The 17,483-nt window shown below is 39.1% G+C and overlaps 1 protein-coding gene across 1 annotated transcript in view; it reads left to right on the plus strand.

Annotated features, from left to right (window-relative positions):
• LOC126418836 (eukaryotic translation initiation factor 3 subunit C) overlaps positions 1–17,227 on the plus strand; it is a 79,572-nt gene extending 62,345 nt beyond the window's left edge. The window contains exons 15-18 of the mRNA XM_050085812.1: positions 1,893–2,086; positions 14,766–14,969; positions 15,190–15,328; positions 16,961–17,227. Of these exons, the coding sequence (XP_049941769.1) occupies positions 1,893–2,086; positions 14,766–14,969; positions 15,190–15,328; positions 16,961–17,079 (656 nt within the window). The 3' untranslated portion in view covers positions 17,080–17,227. The remainder of the gene's footprint in view (positions 1–1,892; positions 2,087–14,765; positions 14,970–15,189; positions 15,329–16,960) is intronic.
• The last annotated feature ends 256 nt before the right edge of the window (positions 17,228–17,483 follow it).

The following is a 17,483-nucleotide window of genomic DNA, read 5'->3' on the forward strand; positions in this document are numbered from 1 at the left end:
CTGTACTAACCTAAAGAATTCATTTTATATAAGCAGCACGCCCTGATGTAGCAGGCAAAGAAAAGCAACTGGCTGAAAAAGTTTTAGTGAGGAAAGCAGAATGAGAATTGAGGTGGCTGGTTTCCCACTTTTCTGTCAGTCTTGTGCTCTGACAGGAGCATTTTTCTGTTGGTTACCACATATTCGAATGTAATCAGTTTCAGAGTTGCTTAACTCCATCATCAAACCCCATAGAAGACCCCATGAAATCACTGACGTTTAAGTAATTCCTCAAAGCAATAATGATATATTCCATCCAGTGTGCCAGATATGTTGACATTTATTTAGGTGATGTCATATAAGCCACAATATATAATGGCTTTTGTGACATCATTGCTGATCCTCAGTATGCATAATGTACTGAATGGTGTATACAGCTGACTGTGTTTAGAAAGTACAAGAAAATGGAAACACCCAAAATACAATACATTACCATGCCCAATAATACAGTGCAGGAAAACCATTGTTATTCAGAATAGCTTCCAGTTATTTTGGAATGGATAAATACAGGTCCTCTTTGGTTTTCAATGAAATGTTACATCAGTCTTCTTGCAAAATAGTGGCAAATCAGGTAATGGTGACGGGGGGAGTAGCAATTGCATACCATTCTCTCCAATGTACACCATAAAGGCTCAGTAATATGGAGATCTGGTAACTAGTGGTGAGGGGAGATGAGACAGTTCATCTTCGTGCTCACAAAACCAGTCCTGGATGATGGGAGCTGTGTGAACAGGGGCCCTGTTGTCTTGGAACACGACGTCACTCTTGGCGAACAAATATTATTCCATGGGATGGATCTGATTGGCCAGATTGGTCTCACAATCCTTGGCAATAATCTGACCTTGCAGAGTAACCATGGGGCCCATGGATACCGCAGTATGGCTGCCCAAGTCGTCATTGAACCCCTGCCATATTTCACTCCGAGTGTGAACTCTGCCAGAAGTTGTAAACAATGTGGAACAAAACTCATCCAGCCAAATAACTTTCTTTTATTGCCCCTTAGTCCAGGTTTTAGAGCTTTGGCATCACATTCTCCTGTTGCTGGCATTTAACCACTGATAGTGGTTTTGTAATTCCATCTCAGACTGCAATTCCTTGCTTATGGAGCTGCCTTCATGTTGTGTGAGTGTTGACATGCTTCATGAATGCGACATTCATGTCTGCAGTAACTTTTGCAGCTGTCATCCCATCTTATTTTTCATCACAATTCTCGTCAGTGCCCATTTGTCATGATCACTTTTGTTTCATTGTGACTTAACGGTTCATATTTTTTAACTTTTCCTGTACGTGGTATAAATCTGCAATACAGTGCCTCTTGAAACACCAAATATTTCAGGTCACCTTGATTACAGAAGCACCCACCATATGAGCATCAACAGTTTCCCCACATTTGATCTCCAAGAAAACAGTAGTTATGAGGAAATATATTTTGCAAGTAAAGAAAAATGTATCATATGGAGCTGATCAACATAAATCCATCTTTTAATGGTGTCCCATAAGATTAGATTATCTGCAGTTTGTCATAGACATTGTCCTGCCTTTAAAATGTTAATTGGACTATGTAACATAAGCGTTATTGAATGGAATTGTGTGTAGTAGTCATAGGTCTTTTGCCAGTTATACTTTATCTTTGCTTTAGCCTGAGCTCTACTTTTTCACTTTATTTTGTATCTCAGGGTCATTATTGGTTTTCAGCTGAGGGCTCTTAATAAGACAGTGTCAGTTTTTTCCTCTACTTTCCTAATCTGACTTCACATTCTACAGGATGGAATGAAAAGCCACCTGTTCATTTCTGAATAAGATAACGTTTTTCTTCATCAGCAAAGGAGTGAAATGAACTGTTATTATTTCAGCTCACGAATTTGATGCTCGTCGTCGCATGATTTCAAAGACGTTTTATCAACAACTCCGTTCCAGTGAGCGTCAGTCATTGGTTGGACCACCAGAATCGATGAGAGAGCATGTAGTTGCAGCTTCTAAAGCAATGAGAAATGGAAATTGGCTGGCATGTAGAAATTTCATCATAAATGAAAAAATGAATGCCAAGGTAAGTTTGACACAAGACTTTGCAAAAGTGAACTTCCGGTGTACCAGGCTCTTCCACTGCTTGGTGCTGTTGGTACGTTTTGTATACAGACACCAAGGATAATAACTAAATTTAATAATTTTTTTAACGGAATATGCAGAACCTACTTGTATCTCTCTCTTTCTATTTTGCATTATTTATGAAGCATAGGAAATTATGAATGAATATTCTGATTGGCTACCAACAATCAAGTCACGAGTCGTCCTGTTCACTTCTCATCATTTATTGCAGCCCACAACAGAAAAGCTGTGGTACATCGTAAGGGCATATTTTTAATTAAACCCAAAGAAAAAAGAGCCAATAAAAATTTAATTAAAATTATTAAAAAGTTATGGCGTATCATGTAAATAATCGTAACTGTCAGTGGGGAATCTGCTGTTCTAGTTTTGATTAGCCAGAGCTAAATGCAAGTAAAATTATCGAGATATCTCTTGTTTCTTAGTTCAGTTTGTTTGTTAGTGCATGTGGTTGATTTTTAAAAATATTAAAAAATTTTGGTTTCTGCTAGAATATTCATTTTCTTCCCTTTCTTTGCACAATGAGGGATTTGGAGGTTATTAACAAAGTTTTGGCATGAACATTTGTCATTATGGGGTGCATTGTGAATTTATGTAGGTTATTCTTGTTAGATTTTGTGTTCATTGTGGAATGAATGGATTGTACTATTCAGACTAAAAATGCAGTGAGGTTTCCCAAAGGTGTTGTATATGCTCCAGAGTGGGGAGAAAGGAAGAAATTAGCTATGTACAGAACTTAAAGGAATCTTACATAAGATCAGTAAGAAGGAATACCTTCTTTTAATGGGTGACTTAATTTGCTAGAATTGATAACACAAGAACAGAAAACAAAATAGGACCACATGAAGAACCTGTAAAAAGTAGAAGTGGATAAAAACGGATTGAAATAGCATTTTCTGAGAAACTCTACATACGCAAGAAATCATTCCCACACAAGGATTCGCATAAATACAACTGGTCTGACTGTACTGTAACCAATGAGATACTAGAAAGTAAATGCTTGACACAAAAATCTTTAGGGCCTATGAAATTGTCAAACTCAGTAGGTACAGAAAAATTTCCACCTACTTAACTGAATGACACACAAAGTGAGGAGAGCCAATAAATCAAATCCATCTGCTATATAGAGTTGAGCTCTTGCAAGGTCAAAAAATCAAATGGCTGTACCAGAGAAGATTAAGAGAAATTGAGTAGCTTTAAGCAGAGGCAACTGTTGAACTAGAATGGAAAAGCCAGACCAAAATTGTGAAAGCAGCAGCAAAAGACCATAGGAATAAAGAAGTGTTGGGGTAGAAAACATGGACAAAAAATCTGGGACGAGGATATCAAGAGAGTTATCTCTTTGGTTGTCCTGCAGTGGATGCTAAGGAGTTAGTGGATGCAATTACAGAGAGCACAAGAATGAGATTCACAAGTAGTGTTTGATAAGCTTTGTTTCACTTCAACTCATTCCCCAATGACAAGTCCAAATCACTAATGTGTAAAAGTCCTGAGTGTCAGGACAGGTCAGTATATATACACTGTAGTAGCAGAGACTGTGTACTGAGGCTTCGTGATCAGATCACAAGCTGGACTGGGGCAGTTGCGATGTGCAGCATTCGTATGTCAGCTCTGGTAGCTCTGCTGGTTCGTTGGCTGATTGGGGCTTGTCTCAGTGGCAGACGCAGATTGGCGGTGCAGTCACACAGTTGCTCCCAACTTCGGAATGTGGAGTGGCATGGTGTGGTATCAACGGTGAAGTTGGAAGAAATGCTTATAAGTGTTATTTGGCAACAAAGAAAGCAGACGACTTTACTGACTATGAAATCTGAAAGAGAAACTAAAAAAAGGCACAGAGAACAATGGGCACATTTCAAAACAACCTGGAAAGAAATGTAGTAAGACATCCAACAGTCACAATAATTAAGAAATTAAACACATAAGTAAGATGTGTTTCAGACATTCAGGAGAAGAACAAAGAGACTAGCAGACATATTTTCAAGAGCTATGGCTGCAGTATCAAACTGGGAAACAATTGTTGTTGAACTTTATGAACAGAATCATGAGAGGAGAAACTCCACCACGAAGATGGCAGAGAGCATTTGTCATCCCAAACCATGAAGGAAAGTGACGGCAGAGACTGCAGTAACCACAGAGGAATAAGCTTACTCAACACAAGGAAATACTTTGATATGGAAAAACATCTAGCATTTATTGATTTTAACACATTTACTGCTGTGTGTGTCAACCTGATACATAAGGCGACTTCCCTGGCTGACCACATGTGTATCAAATTGATACACATTCCAGCCCATGTGTATACAGCTACATTGAATTCAAATGGGTATATAGTTGCGCAGGCCACCTGGAGGGACTGTGCATTTTCAGTTCCAAAATTCATTGATGGATATTGCGACAGTCGACTCTTGTAGTTTGTCTTGCAGTCAACTATTTCCTTGCATTTAAAAGTTCTGCACACTCGGGGGAACCCATGCAGCAATGTTGCTAGAGCTTGTGTGCAATTGAAGTCCTGTTTCTGAGAAGATTGGAGCTTGTTTTCATGTGAGTATGTAATAATGTCCAACACACACACAGTTGTGGGTTGGCTGGAAAAGGGAAGTGAATTCACTGTTTGGTAAAGTTTCTGACTGATGATCCAGGATTACTCTCCTGAGTGGTCTGGTAATGATTCCTACAATTCTAATGCCATTGGATTGAGAAAAACAAAAGTCAAATGATTGGGGAATCAGCAAGTGCTCCTCCTAGGGACATCTCCGAAGTTATTTGGCATGATGTAACTGGAAATATGAATGATTTTAGGACAACCTGTAATGAGGGAATTGCTGATCATGTGAAGACAAAAATGACTGGAAGATGTGATGAGTTTGATTTTTACTGATTGCTTTCTGATGATCCACTTTTGGAAATAATCATCATCGGGAAAGATCATCATACTGAGTAACAAATGATTGACAATATTATCAATGGAAAACGTACAGAACACAACAGACAACATTGGGTGGACACAAAAAATAAAGTGCTATGTTTTTTGATTCATTTTGTGGATTGGCTTTGGCCAAAAACCTACACTCGAAAGTTATTGGTCAAAGAATACACCATACAGAAGTGAAGTACGAAAGGCAGTGCCTCACAGCAGGCATGAAGCTCTTTTGATTATGCTACAGAGGGCATTAAAAAAGTTTTGCACAGTTGTCTTTAATTTTTTTATTTTTTGCAGGAGGAGAATGAAATTTTTTGTGGACATACTTGGAACATTTAGCTAGATATTGAGCCTACTCAGTGTAGCCTCCATCAGCTATGACACATCTAACCCAACATTCTTTCCATGGTGTAAATGCTCTTTTGGTAAAATTCTGAGGATTGAATTTTACACCATCGCTTGGCACAGGAAATAAGGTCTTTCTCACTATTCGACCAGCTGTTCGTGAAAGTCTTGGTTTCTTCTTCTGAGGTGAACCCGGATGATACCACTCCGTTGATTGGGTTTTGCTCTCAGATTCGCACAAAAACAACCATATTTCATCCTGGATAATGACACCATCAAAACATTGTTTCAGCTCTTCAGTAAAGGCCTTCATGAGACTCTCGCACACATTCTTCTTCTTCAATTTCATTTCTCTTGTCAATAATCTAGGCACCCAATGTGCACAGATTTTTCTGTACCATAGTGACTGTACCATTGATACCACACTACCCAGTGACAAAAGAGTCATTTCAGCAAGCCGTCGTGTTGTCACACAGCTGTCATTTCGGATGATTTGATCAATGGTCTCCTTATTCACATCACTCACTGCTGTCGATGGTCTACCGCATCATGGATTTTCCAGTAGAGAGAAAACACCTTTAAACCTCAGCAACCACCACTGGATACTGCTGCGATCCACTGTGTCCTCCCCATAAACAGGGGGCAACTTCCTGTGAATCGATGTGGCAGAATCATTGCTGGTCTTGAAGAGGAACTCCATCACTGACCGTTGTTGCAACCTGACATCTACTTCACGGTACATTATGGCTCACCTGTAAATAAAAGGAAATACTTTCGTATACCAACTTATAGCTAAATGTTCCAAGTATGTTCACAAAAAATTTCATTCTCCTCCTGCAAAAAATAAAGAAATTAGAGATGATCTTGCAAAACTTTTTGAATGCCCTTTGTACATTTTCGGGAAAATTCTGGCAGAAACAAAGGCATACTGTATGGTGTTGTTATGAAGATTTCACCAGTAGTTGATCAGGTAAACTATAAATTTCATTAAGTGAATTGTCCTAGTCAGAAAGTTTGCACTGATGAAACTATGGTACTGTTCAGAGGAAGGCTTTTGTTGTGTCGGTATATTCTGGGGAACCATCATAAATATGGTCTCAAGCTATTCAAGCTGTGTTTTTAGGGAGGATGTACCTGTCATGTGAAAGTGTATGCTGGAAAGGAGATGGCTCCCGAAGATCATGAAGTGTCTCCCGTGTAGTGATGGAGTTGATCGGTATATTGTTGAATGTTGTATGCACTCTTTATGCTGACAATTACTACACAACTGTTGTCTTAGACCATAAATTGAACAAACTTTCAATCCACCTCATTGATACATTGAGGAATAACAAAGTACAATCCAACAACTGCAGTGAAACGAAAGATCAACAATGGTGAAAAGTCGTACATGCAGAGTAACACAAGTTTACTGAAGGAAAATGGAAGGACAAGCGAGATAACTTGTTTCTGACCACTAAGGAGCTCCAGAATTGGTTCTAGTCACCTCAGGAAAAGGAGCAGACAAAAAGCCATTCACAATTTTGGAATATAATTCTGCAAAATCCTTCATATGTGTGTCAGATCAAATGGCATCATACGTCTCAACTTTATGAAAAGGAATGAAGTGGTACTCCAAGGTTGCATTCAAGCTCCTCAGAAATATGGCAGTTGTCAGTGCTTAGTCTGTAATTGACAAAAATGTGCACTTAACTGAGTTTCAGGGAAAGTTGCAGTTGCATTGATAAACATTGGAAATCGGAAAGATGTACCAGGAGCATCAGGGCCATCAAGTTCACAATACCACACCTTGCAAGAAACCGGCAGCAAAAGAAATAGGAGCACACTGGATTACTGAACATACTCTCAAAAATTTGGTTAAGCTGAAGCTATAAAGAAATAAAATCAAATCACCACAAACGGTTAGGGGAGTCCGAATGAAAGGTTTATGTGCTGGAATGTTTTTCACTATTCAAGCTTGTGAAATAAAGTGTATGACGTATTAATTAATTAAGATATGTTGTTAATGGTACTGAAATTTGTAAATGAGATATTTGGTATTTAGCATTTATATTATTTTTACTCTGTTCTTCCAAAAAATAAATGTCATTTGTCTGAAATACTTAAAGGAGTCTTGATTTGTTGTTAAAGGTTGTGCATAATTCCTATCCACGGCATAGCTGAAATGATATTGAGGAAATTAACTTCACAGGCCATATGTCTAACAGTTACACTCAGCTGAAAAAGGCCTTGACCTTGTACATAACATTGGGTGATTTAGGTTCATCAGCCAACTTGTTAAGAAAGCCTTAGATACAAGTGGCAGAAGAAAATAATCCTGGCAGAAAGAAACACCCCCATTATACATCATAAAAGCAATTCAGAAGATACACATCTAAAACGTGATTGCAGTCAGAACCAGACAACAGCTGCCTGAATGGGAACGCATTGACCAAGGAGTAAGACAAGAATGTTGTTAGTTCTGTTCAACATAATATAAAAAACGTCATTGAATTGAGAGAGAATCCTTATAGCAGAACCACAATAGACAAACTGATCAAGACGCATTGCTGTTGACAGACGATAAAGTAAATTTTCCAGAATTTGAGAATAGTCTACAGTGCTCATTGTATAACCTGCAAAGATGTATAACATGGAGATCCCCCTCAATAGACGCCCTTCATTGGGAATTTCAGTAAACAAAACAATCCTTGAGCAAGTATCTGCATTCAAATACCTAAGGTAGATGCAGTTTATGAGAACAACAGCTGGCTGCACACTGTGGGACTGGAAAAGATCTGATGACATCCTTAAGGATCTCAAAGTAAAACCAGTCCTCAGCACAGCACAGAACTACAGTACATTTTGGTAACACCGTGTACTATGGATGAAGACTGAGCACTATGCGTGAAGACTGAGCAGATCCCCTGAAAATCCTCAAATAGCAATGCAAAAGTAAGAGACATAGGAAGACCAGCAAGAAGTTAGATTGTGACTGTAGCTGTATATATATCGTCTCTCACTTGTCAAATCTCATTTTGTATACCAAGAGACAAGTTACAATGAACTAGTGAAGCAGAAAACGCCTTCAAAAACGTGAAGACTTCCTTCACAGAGGCCCCATTTGTGGCATACCCTGTTCCACAAGTTCCTCATGCTTTGATGGGCGATGTGTCTCGCAACTTCAGCAACAGGTAAACCAAGAATGGCAGCCCGTGGTGCTATTCGGTGAAACACTGTCTCCCTCTCAGCAGAGCTGGTCAACATATGACAGTCATTGCTGAATCCTGCTACTAGTGAGTGCGTGCGTGCGGGCGGGTGCGCTCCGAGTGTAGTGTTGTTGCGCATGTGTACTCAAATCAGCCACCCTATGGCTTTGAGGTAGAATACATACCTACTGCACAGGTGGCCTGGGTTTGATTTCTGGGCGATGCAAAACTGTACATATTATAAAAATGGCTGTATGTATGTATGTACATGTATTCGTTCCATATCTCTCGTTAAACCACTGGATCAATTTCAACTAAAGTTGGTACACATATCCCGTACTGTTAGGCAACTAGCACTGTGGGTTAAGTGCGCAGCTCGTGGTCTAGTGGCTAGCATTGCAGCTTCTGGATCATGGGGTCCCATGTTCTATTCCTGGCCGGGTTGGGTATTTTCTCTGCCTGGGGACTGGGTGTTTGTGCTGTCGTCATCATTTTATCATCATCATCATTTGTGACAGTGGCTAGATTGGACTGTGTAAAAAAACTTGGACTGTGTATGGATGCTGATAACCGCACAGTTGAGTGCCCCACAAACCTAACAACATAATCAAAGTGTGGGTTAAGAACCAACAACCTATCGTAGTTGGAGGTGCATCATCAAAAACAGAGAGATGCATGAAAAACTGCTGAATCATGTTGTTGTTGTTGTTGTTGTTGTTGTTGTTGTGGTCTTCAGTCCTGAGACTGGTTTGATGCAGCTCTCCATGCTAGTCTATCCTGTGCAAGCTTCTTCATTCCCAGTACCTACTGCAACTTACATCCTTCTAAATCTGTTTAGTGTATTCATCTCTTGGTCTCCTTCTACGATTGTTACCCTCCACGGTGCCCTCTAGTACTAAATTGGTGATCCCTCGATGTCTCAGAACATGTCCTACCAACCGATACCTTCTTCTGCTCAAATTGTGCCACAAACTCCTCTTCTCCCCAATTTTGTTCAAGAGCTCCTCATTAGATATGTGATCTACCGATCTAATCTTCAGCGTTCTTCTGTAGCACACATTTAGAAAGCTTCTATCCTCTTCTTGTCCAAAGCATTTATCGTATATGTTCCACTTCCATACATGGCTACACTCCATACAAATACTTTCAGAAACGACTTCCTGACATTTAAATCTATACTTGATGTTAACAAATTTTTCTTCTTCAGAAACACTTTCCTTGCCATTGCCATTTTATATCCTCTCTACTTCGACAGTCATCAGTTATTTTGCTCCCCAAATAGCAAAACTCCTTTACTACTTTAGTTGTCTCATTTCTTAATCTAATTCCCTCAGCATCACTCGACTTGATTCGACTACATTCAATTATCCTCGTTTTGCTTTTGTTGATGTTCATCTTATACCCTCCTTTCAAGACACTGTCCATTCCGTTCAGCTGCTCTTCCAAGTCCTTTGCTGTCTCTGACAGAATTACAATGTCATCGGCGAACCTCAAAGTTTTTATTTCTTCTCCATGGATTTTAATACCTACTCTGTACTTTTCTTTTGTTTCCTCTATTGCTTGCTCAATATACAGATTGAATAACATCGGGGATAGGCTACAACCATGTCTCACTCCCTTCCCAACCACTGCTTCCCCATCATGCCCCTTGACTCTTATAACTGCCATCTGCTTTCTGTACAAATTGTAAATAGCCTTTCGCTCACTGTATTTTACCCCTGCCACCTTCAGAATTTGAAAGAGAGTATTCCAATCAACATTGTCAAAAGCTTTCTCTAAGTCTACAAATGCTAGAAACATAGGTTTGCCTTTCCTTAATCTTTCGTCTAAGATAAGTCGTAGGGTCAGTATTGCCTCACATGTTCCATCGTTTCTACGAAATCCAAACTGATCTTCCCCAAGGTCGGCTTCTATCAGTTTTTCCATTCGTCTGTAAAGAATTCGCATTAGTATTTTGCAGCTGTGACTTATTAAACCGATAGTTAGGTAATTTTCACATCTGTCAACACCTGCTTTCTTTGGGATTGGGATTATTATATTCTTCTTGAAGTCTGAGGGTATTTCGCCTGTCTTATACATCTTGCTCACCAGATGGTAGAGTTTTGTCAGGACTGGCTCTCCCAAGGCTGTCAGTAGTTCTAATGGAATGTTGTCTACTCCTGGGGCCTTGTTTCGACTCAGGTCTTTCAGTGCTCTGTCAAACTCTTCACGCAATATCATATCTCCCATTTCATCTTCATCTACATCCTCTTCCATTTCCTCAAGTACATCGCCCTTGCATAGACCCTCTATGTACTCCTTCCACCTTCCTGCTTTACCTTCTTTGCTTAGAGCTGGGTTTCCATCAAAGCTCTTGATATTCATGCAAGTGGTTCTCCTTTCTCCAAAGGTCTCTTTAATTTTCCAGTAGGCATTATCTATCTTACCCCTAGTGAGATAAGCCTCTACATCCTTATATTTGTCCTCTGCTTAGCCATTTTGCACTTCCTGTCGATATCATTTTTGAGATGTTTGTATTCCTTGTTGCCTACTTCATTTACTGCATTTTTATATTTCCTCCTTTCATCAATTAAATTCAATATTTCTTCTGTTACCCAAGGGTTTCTACTAGCCCTCGTCTTTTTACCTATTTGATCCTCTGCTGTCTTCACTATTTCACCCCTCAAAGCTACCCATTCTTCTTCTACTGTATTTCTTTCCCCCATTCCTGTCAGTTGTTCCCTTATGCTCTCCCTGAAACTATCTACAACCTCTGGTTCTTTCAGTTTATCCAGGTCCCATCTCCTTAAATTCCCACCTTTTTGCAGTTTCTTCAGTTTTAATCTACAGTTCATAACCAATAGATTGTGGTCAGAGTCCACATCTGCCCCTGGAAATGTCTTACAATTTAAAACCTGGTTCCTAAATCTCTGTCTTATCATTATATAATCTATCTGATACCTTTTAGTATCTCCAGGGTTCTTCCATGTATACAACCTTCTTTCATCATAGCTAATACCAAGTGTTAGCTATGATTAAGTTATGCTCTGCACAAAATTCTACCAGGTGGCTTCCTCTTTCATTTCTTAGCCCCAATCCATATTCACCTACTATGTTTCCTTCTCTCCCTTTTCCTACTCTTGAATTCCAGTCACCCATGACTATTAAATTTTCGTCTCCATTCACTACCTGAATAATTTCTTTTATCTGATTATAGATTTCATCAATTTCTTCGTCATCTGCAGAGCTAGTTGGCATATAAATTTGTACTACTGTAGGGGGCGTGGGCTTCGTGTCTATCTTGGCCACAATAGTGCGTTCACTATGCTGTTTGTAGTAGCTTACTTGTACTCCTATTTTTTTATTCATTATTAAACCTACTCCTACATTACCCCTATTTGATTTTGTATTTATAATCCTGTATTCACCTGACCAAAAGTCTTGTTCCTTCTGCCACTGAACTTCACTAATTCCCACTATATCTAACTTTAACCTATCCATTTCCCTTTTTGAATTTTCTAACCTACCTGCCCAATTAAGGGATCTGACATTCCACACTCCGATCCGTAGAACGCCAGTTTTCTTTCTCCTGATAACGACGTCCTCTTGAGTAGTCCCCGCCCGGAGATCCGAATGGGGGACTATTTTACCTCCGGAATATTTTACCCAAGAGGACGCCATCATCATTTAATCATACAGTAAAGCTGCATACCCTCGAGAAAAATTATGTCTGTAGCTTCCCCTTGCTTTCAGCCGTTCACAGTACCAGAACAGCAAGGCCATTTTGGTTAGTGTTACAAGGCCAGATCAGTCAATCATCCAGACTGTTGCCCCTGCAGCTACTGAAAAGATTGCTGCCCCTCTTCAGGAACCACACATTTGTCTGGCCTCTCAATGGGTACCCCTCTGTTGTGGTTGCACCTACGGTACGGCTGTCTGTATCGTTGAGGCACGCAACCCTCCCCACCAACGGCAAGGTTCATGGTTTGGTTCATGGTGGGGGGGGGGGGGGGGGGCTGCTGAATCATGTAATCATGTGAGACTTAAATTTATTACCTCTGTGCTTCTAATTCTATTATCAATAAATTTTACAGACATTATACACATATGCCAGTGAATGTACCTACACAAATATACCATTGTTCGACATACAGTTAGAGAGATATAATACAACACTGAGATGCACAAAAATAAGCCGCATCATGCATGAACTTTTAATAGATTTACTCTTTATTACTGAGACTCTCCTGCAGTTGAGTCAACTTTCAGAGACCCTTGACACCTGGCAGCACTTCTGACAGCTTTCAACTGCGAAAACTGCTGTAGGCAAATACAGTAGCTGTCAGTAGAGCTATGAAGAGGCATTGCGAAAGAGATGTTTACAAAATCACATTGTATACATGGTGGAACAGCTGTGGCCAGTGTGCAGAAATTGTCCAGGATCTTTGTACATGTGTTTCACGATTTCATGAATACATGGAAATGAAACTTTTTTTGTATATCAGTAAATTGTGTGGCCTTTCAGGAAAGATGAAGATAGCTTAGGCCACTCAATTTACCTAAAACCCATGCACACAGACTTTCACCTATACCGGGACTCGAATCACCACCTACAACTAAAGTGAGGCTTCTTAAAAACTAGTGATGGGTAGAACAAGGAACAGCTGCAAACCAGAACTGCTTAAAGTGGAATTAAAACACCTTACCAATGCGCTGCTCAAGAATGGTTATTCGTCCGTGTAGGTAAAAAGAGCGTTGAGACCGTCGTGCGAAAATCGTAGTGATGCACAAGCACCTGTGAAACCAAAAGTATTCTTATCTTTCATTAAGGGCATTACTAACTGCAGAAGAAATATCTTGAAAAAAATTGTACATTGCGGTAACCTACAAACCCAGCCAGAAGATACAGGATCACCTAAAACTGGCCAAGATATCTTGCAAATCACTAGATGAAGCAGGAATTTCTAGGATTATGTGTAGTTATGGGAGGTGTATAAGGGCATTGCAAAAAGGACAGCCAAAAAATGACTAGAAGAGCACAAGGACAACTGTAGAAGGCTGGAGATTGGCAGATCAGTTGTTGTGGATTATGCTTTGCAGCTAGGAGACCACTATATACATCTTGATAGGACTCTGGTACCGCCAACCACAAGTGGATACCATGAAAGGCCATATAGAAGGGCAATAGAGATTGTTAAACACCGCAGAAAAATCGATAGGAAGGAGGAGGGTGTGAAATTGAATGGCATCTGGATCTCAGTGTGAAGATGATGTGTATTAGTTTTCCACCATGGGTGATTCATAGCAACAGCGGACAAGAACATCTGACAATGGCCAATTACACCTGGGTGTTCAAAGAATGTGACATAAGGCCACTGCGAGCATGCTTAAATGGTATTTTTTGCTCCAGTCGGTAGTGAGTCAGGGTGTGAACTGTACACTCAAAGAAGCTATGGTCCCGTTGAAAATGTCCGCATGTGGAGGCGAAACATTGGGTTTTAATGTGAAGTCCATTTGACCGCATCGTAATTGCCTAGAATATTTTATTAATTGCAAATCTGGATGTTACACACTCTCGATAGAAAGTACCATTAGAACTTGGGGGGAGGGGTTGCTGAAGAGTAATAGAACCTCTATTTTATCTTGAGCTGCAAGTTAACTTAATTTATTGATTGTCTGTGTTCCTTGGTTAGCTCAAAATTGTTTGTGTTCTCGTGACTGTTCTATTAATTATGGAATAACATTATTTACGTAAAATCAGATTTATTATGCAGTGATTAGATGTTCTGATGTTTTTTAAAGGCAACACTTTACTTACAAAGACGTCATTTGGTATACTGTCTTAACAATAAAGACTTCACATCGCATTTCTCCTTCTGTAGGAATATTGTGTTTTCTGCTCAACAGCTATAGCTTCATTTTATCTGCAAACCTATGTTCTTTGTCTCCTTTTGTCAGCAAACCTTTAATCTTTGCTTACCTTACACTACATTTTTAAAATTTTATTGTGATAGTCAGGACTTGACCGTATTGTGACAGTTCAGCTGATTACTAAACAGAATTATTGCACTGTGATATGTTATTCCTTCACTGTAAATAATGACTGAAGGAGATGGCACTTTGATATACTTTCATATTTTGCAGACACCGTGAACCTTGGCAGTTTATAGCTGTGTTTTTTTCTGTTCCAGGTGTGGGATCTTTTCTATCAGGCAGATAAAGTCCGTACTATGTTAACAAAGTTGATAAAGGAAGAAGCCTTGAGAACATATTTATTTACATATTCAAATGTGTATGATTCCATCTCCATGTGTACACTGGCAGAGATGTTTGAATTAGAACATCCACTTGTACATTCGGTTATCAGCAAGATGATAATCAATGAGGAACTTATGGTAAATACAAAGTTTACATTACTTATGTGTGCTGTTAGTTGATATCACAATTCTCTCTCTCTCTCTCTCTCTCTCTCTCTCTCTCTCTCTCTTCTCTGTGTGTGTGTGTGTGTGTGTGTGTGTGTGTGTGTGTGTGTGTGTGTGTGTGTGTGTACTTCAATTTGATTATAACATGGAATTATAATTTAAATTTGTTATTTGTTGTGTCTTGTACATACAGGCATCACTTGATGATCCTACCCAAACTGTGGTAATGCATAGGAGTGAACCCAGCCGTTTACAATCGCTGGCCCTTCAACTTGCTGATAAAGTCAGCAACTTTATCGACTCTAATGAAAGGATATTGGAACTTAAGCAAGGTTAGTCTTACATGTTTTTGCTTTGTGTGTATTATGTACAGTTGCTTGATGAAACAAGTATTATTGAAAATTTATGTAGGTTGTAATGTATGGCTGTCAGTAGTCTGTCTATACATTTGTCTGTTACTAAGAGTATTGGAGAGCCTTTTATTAAGTGGCCATGGTGTGTGATACATACATAGAAATTTAAGACTTCCAGAATTCTTGTTGAGTGCATATAACTTTGTGTATTAGTAAAATCTAATCCATCAATGTAAATTACAAATGAAGTCTGTTTGTTGTGGATACAGTGGAAAGTCCGGAGGATAAGGTTTCCATGTCAGTGTTGATTATCCAACAGGCTTGCAATGCTTCGAGAAAACCTGTAATTACATTTTACCTAGAAAAATCAGGGAAATCTGTGGGAATTCTTTTTCTAACTCTGCACTGAATTTTAATTTTAATTGAGTTCTCTAAATCACAAATTTTAGTATACTTAATATATCAAAGTGCGTTAATTATATGAACATTATTCTATATAAATTATTGATGTTTAAGAACTGCAGTTAAACTACTGCTTATAAGTGTATTTCAGATGAGAGGAAGCAAAAGTTGTTATTGTGGTATCTGCTTTCTCTGACCCCACTCACTGTTAATTTATCAGGAGCTTCTTGTGACACAATCCTCCTCCCCATACCTGGAATTCTTCCTCCCCCTCCTCCAAGTTTAAGTAGCGCCCCTGTCCAGGTTTGCTATTGTGTCCATTATTCTTTGGCTAAATTGAAGCCTTGCATTACCATACAAACACAACATGTTCTCCTGTTTATGAAACGTATATGACAGGGCTTGGCTTAGCTGCCTTTGTAACATTACAGATGCGTATGATGTAACATTGGTTGTGTGTGGGATAGTGTCCAACACATCACTTGCTTATCTCCAGGATAAGCCACAGATTAGGGTTTTCTTCCTGTACAACTTTGCCGCTTGTTACTCCTTTGAGTGTGTGCTTCTTGACAGATGAGTCTCATCTTTTTTTTTTGTTCTTAACATATCATTATTTTATTTTCAGATATTCTCTACAGTCATTCTGGTTACTGTATGAACAGTTATCAAAATCATTTTTGATGGAAACTGTTCCCATATACAGCACACACACTTCTTTCACCAGTTCTTAATATTGATGGCAGTTCTTTCACAATAACAGATTTGAACTCCAAAACAATGTTTTGTACTTGTCCAACATTGTTCAGAATTTTATCTGTTTGCGATCTGCGGGTACTTGCAGGACCATTAATATTGTAGTGACTATCGGTAAACTGTAGCATAAGCTCAGTAAACTCATTTGTCAAATGACTGTGCTATCTCTTGAAACATTTTTTTTTCATCCTCTAATGAGTCCCAATATCAACACATGGCTTTTGAAAATGTCAAGTTCAGAGGGCATTTGACATACTTCTGTGTAAACATTGAGCACAGGTACAATTTGCATTAAATTTGAAAATGTACAGAACATATAGGTTATATAATGATGTAAGTATTGTTGACGTGATTTTAATATTGAATATGAAAGCAGTTTTGATTCACAAATTTTGTAGAGTTACTGTGCAACATCTGAACTATTTTACAGAGTTTGTCTTCATTTGTGCATTACAGGTAATTTTTACAATCGAGGAGGCAACCAAGGTGGCTTCAGAGACAGGCAGAATTTTGGTCGCCAAGGTCAAGACTGGGGCAGACAACGACGGGAACGTGGAGATAATCGAGCATACTAATTTGCAGTTTCATGTGTGTGTGCGCATGTGGAACTGTTATGGTTATACATATTATATAGCAGATCCTTGTTTTATAGTATTCATCATGGTTGTCAGAATTGTGAGTGTGATTTGTAATGTGTGGGTTGAATAAAATTAAATAATTGAATGTGCTCAAGATCTAAATTCACTTACTGGCAACCTTAATGGTTCATAGCTGTATCAGTGGTTGTCTGTTGCAAGCACATCATATGCAAAACTTCCTGTGGCAGTGTGCAAGGTATGATAACAGGCAGCATGGAGGGGTTGCATGCTGAGTGTGAAAGATATAGTCTGTAAGTAATGAAGGGTTCACTGTGGCACTCCTTAATTACTACAGATTTATAGTGTTCAATTGTAGGAATTATGGGTAAGTAATACTTTGA

Source organism: Schistocerca serialis, chromosome 9 (assembly GCF_023864345.2).
Source record: "Schistocerca serialis cubense isolate TAMUIC-IGC-003099 chromosome 9, iqSchSeri2.2, whole genome shotgun sequence".
Classification (NCBI taxonomy): domain Eukaryota; kingdom Metazoa; phylum Arthropoda; class Insecta; order Orthoptera; family Acrididae; genus Schistocerca; species Schistocerca serialis.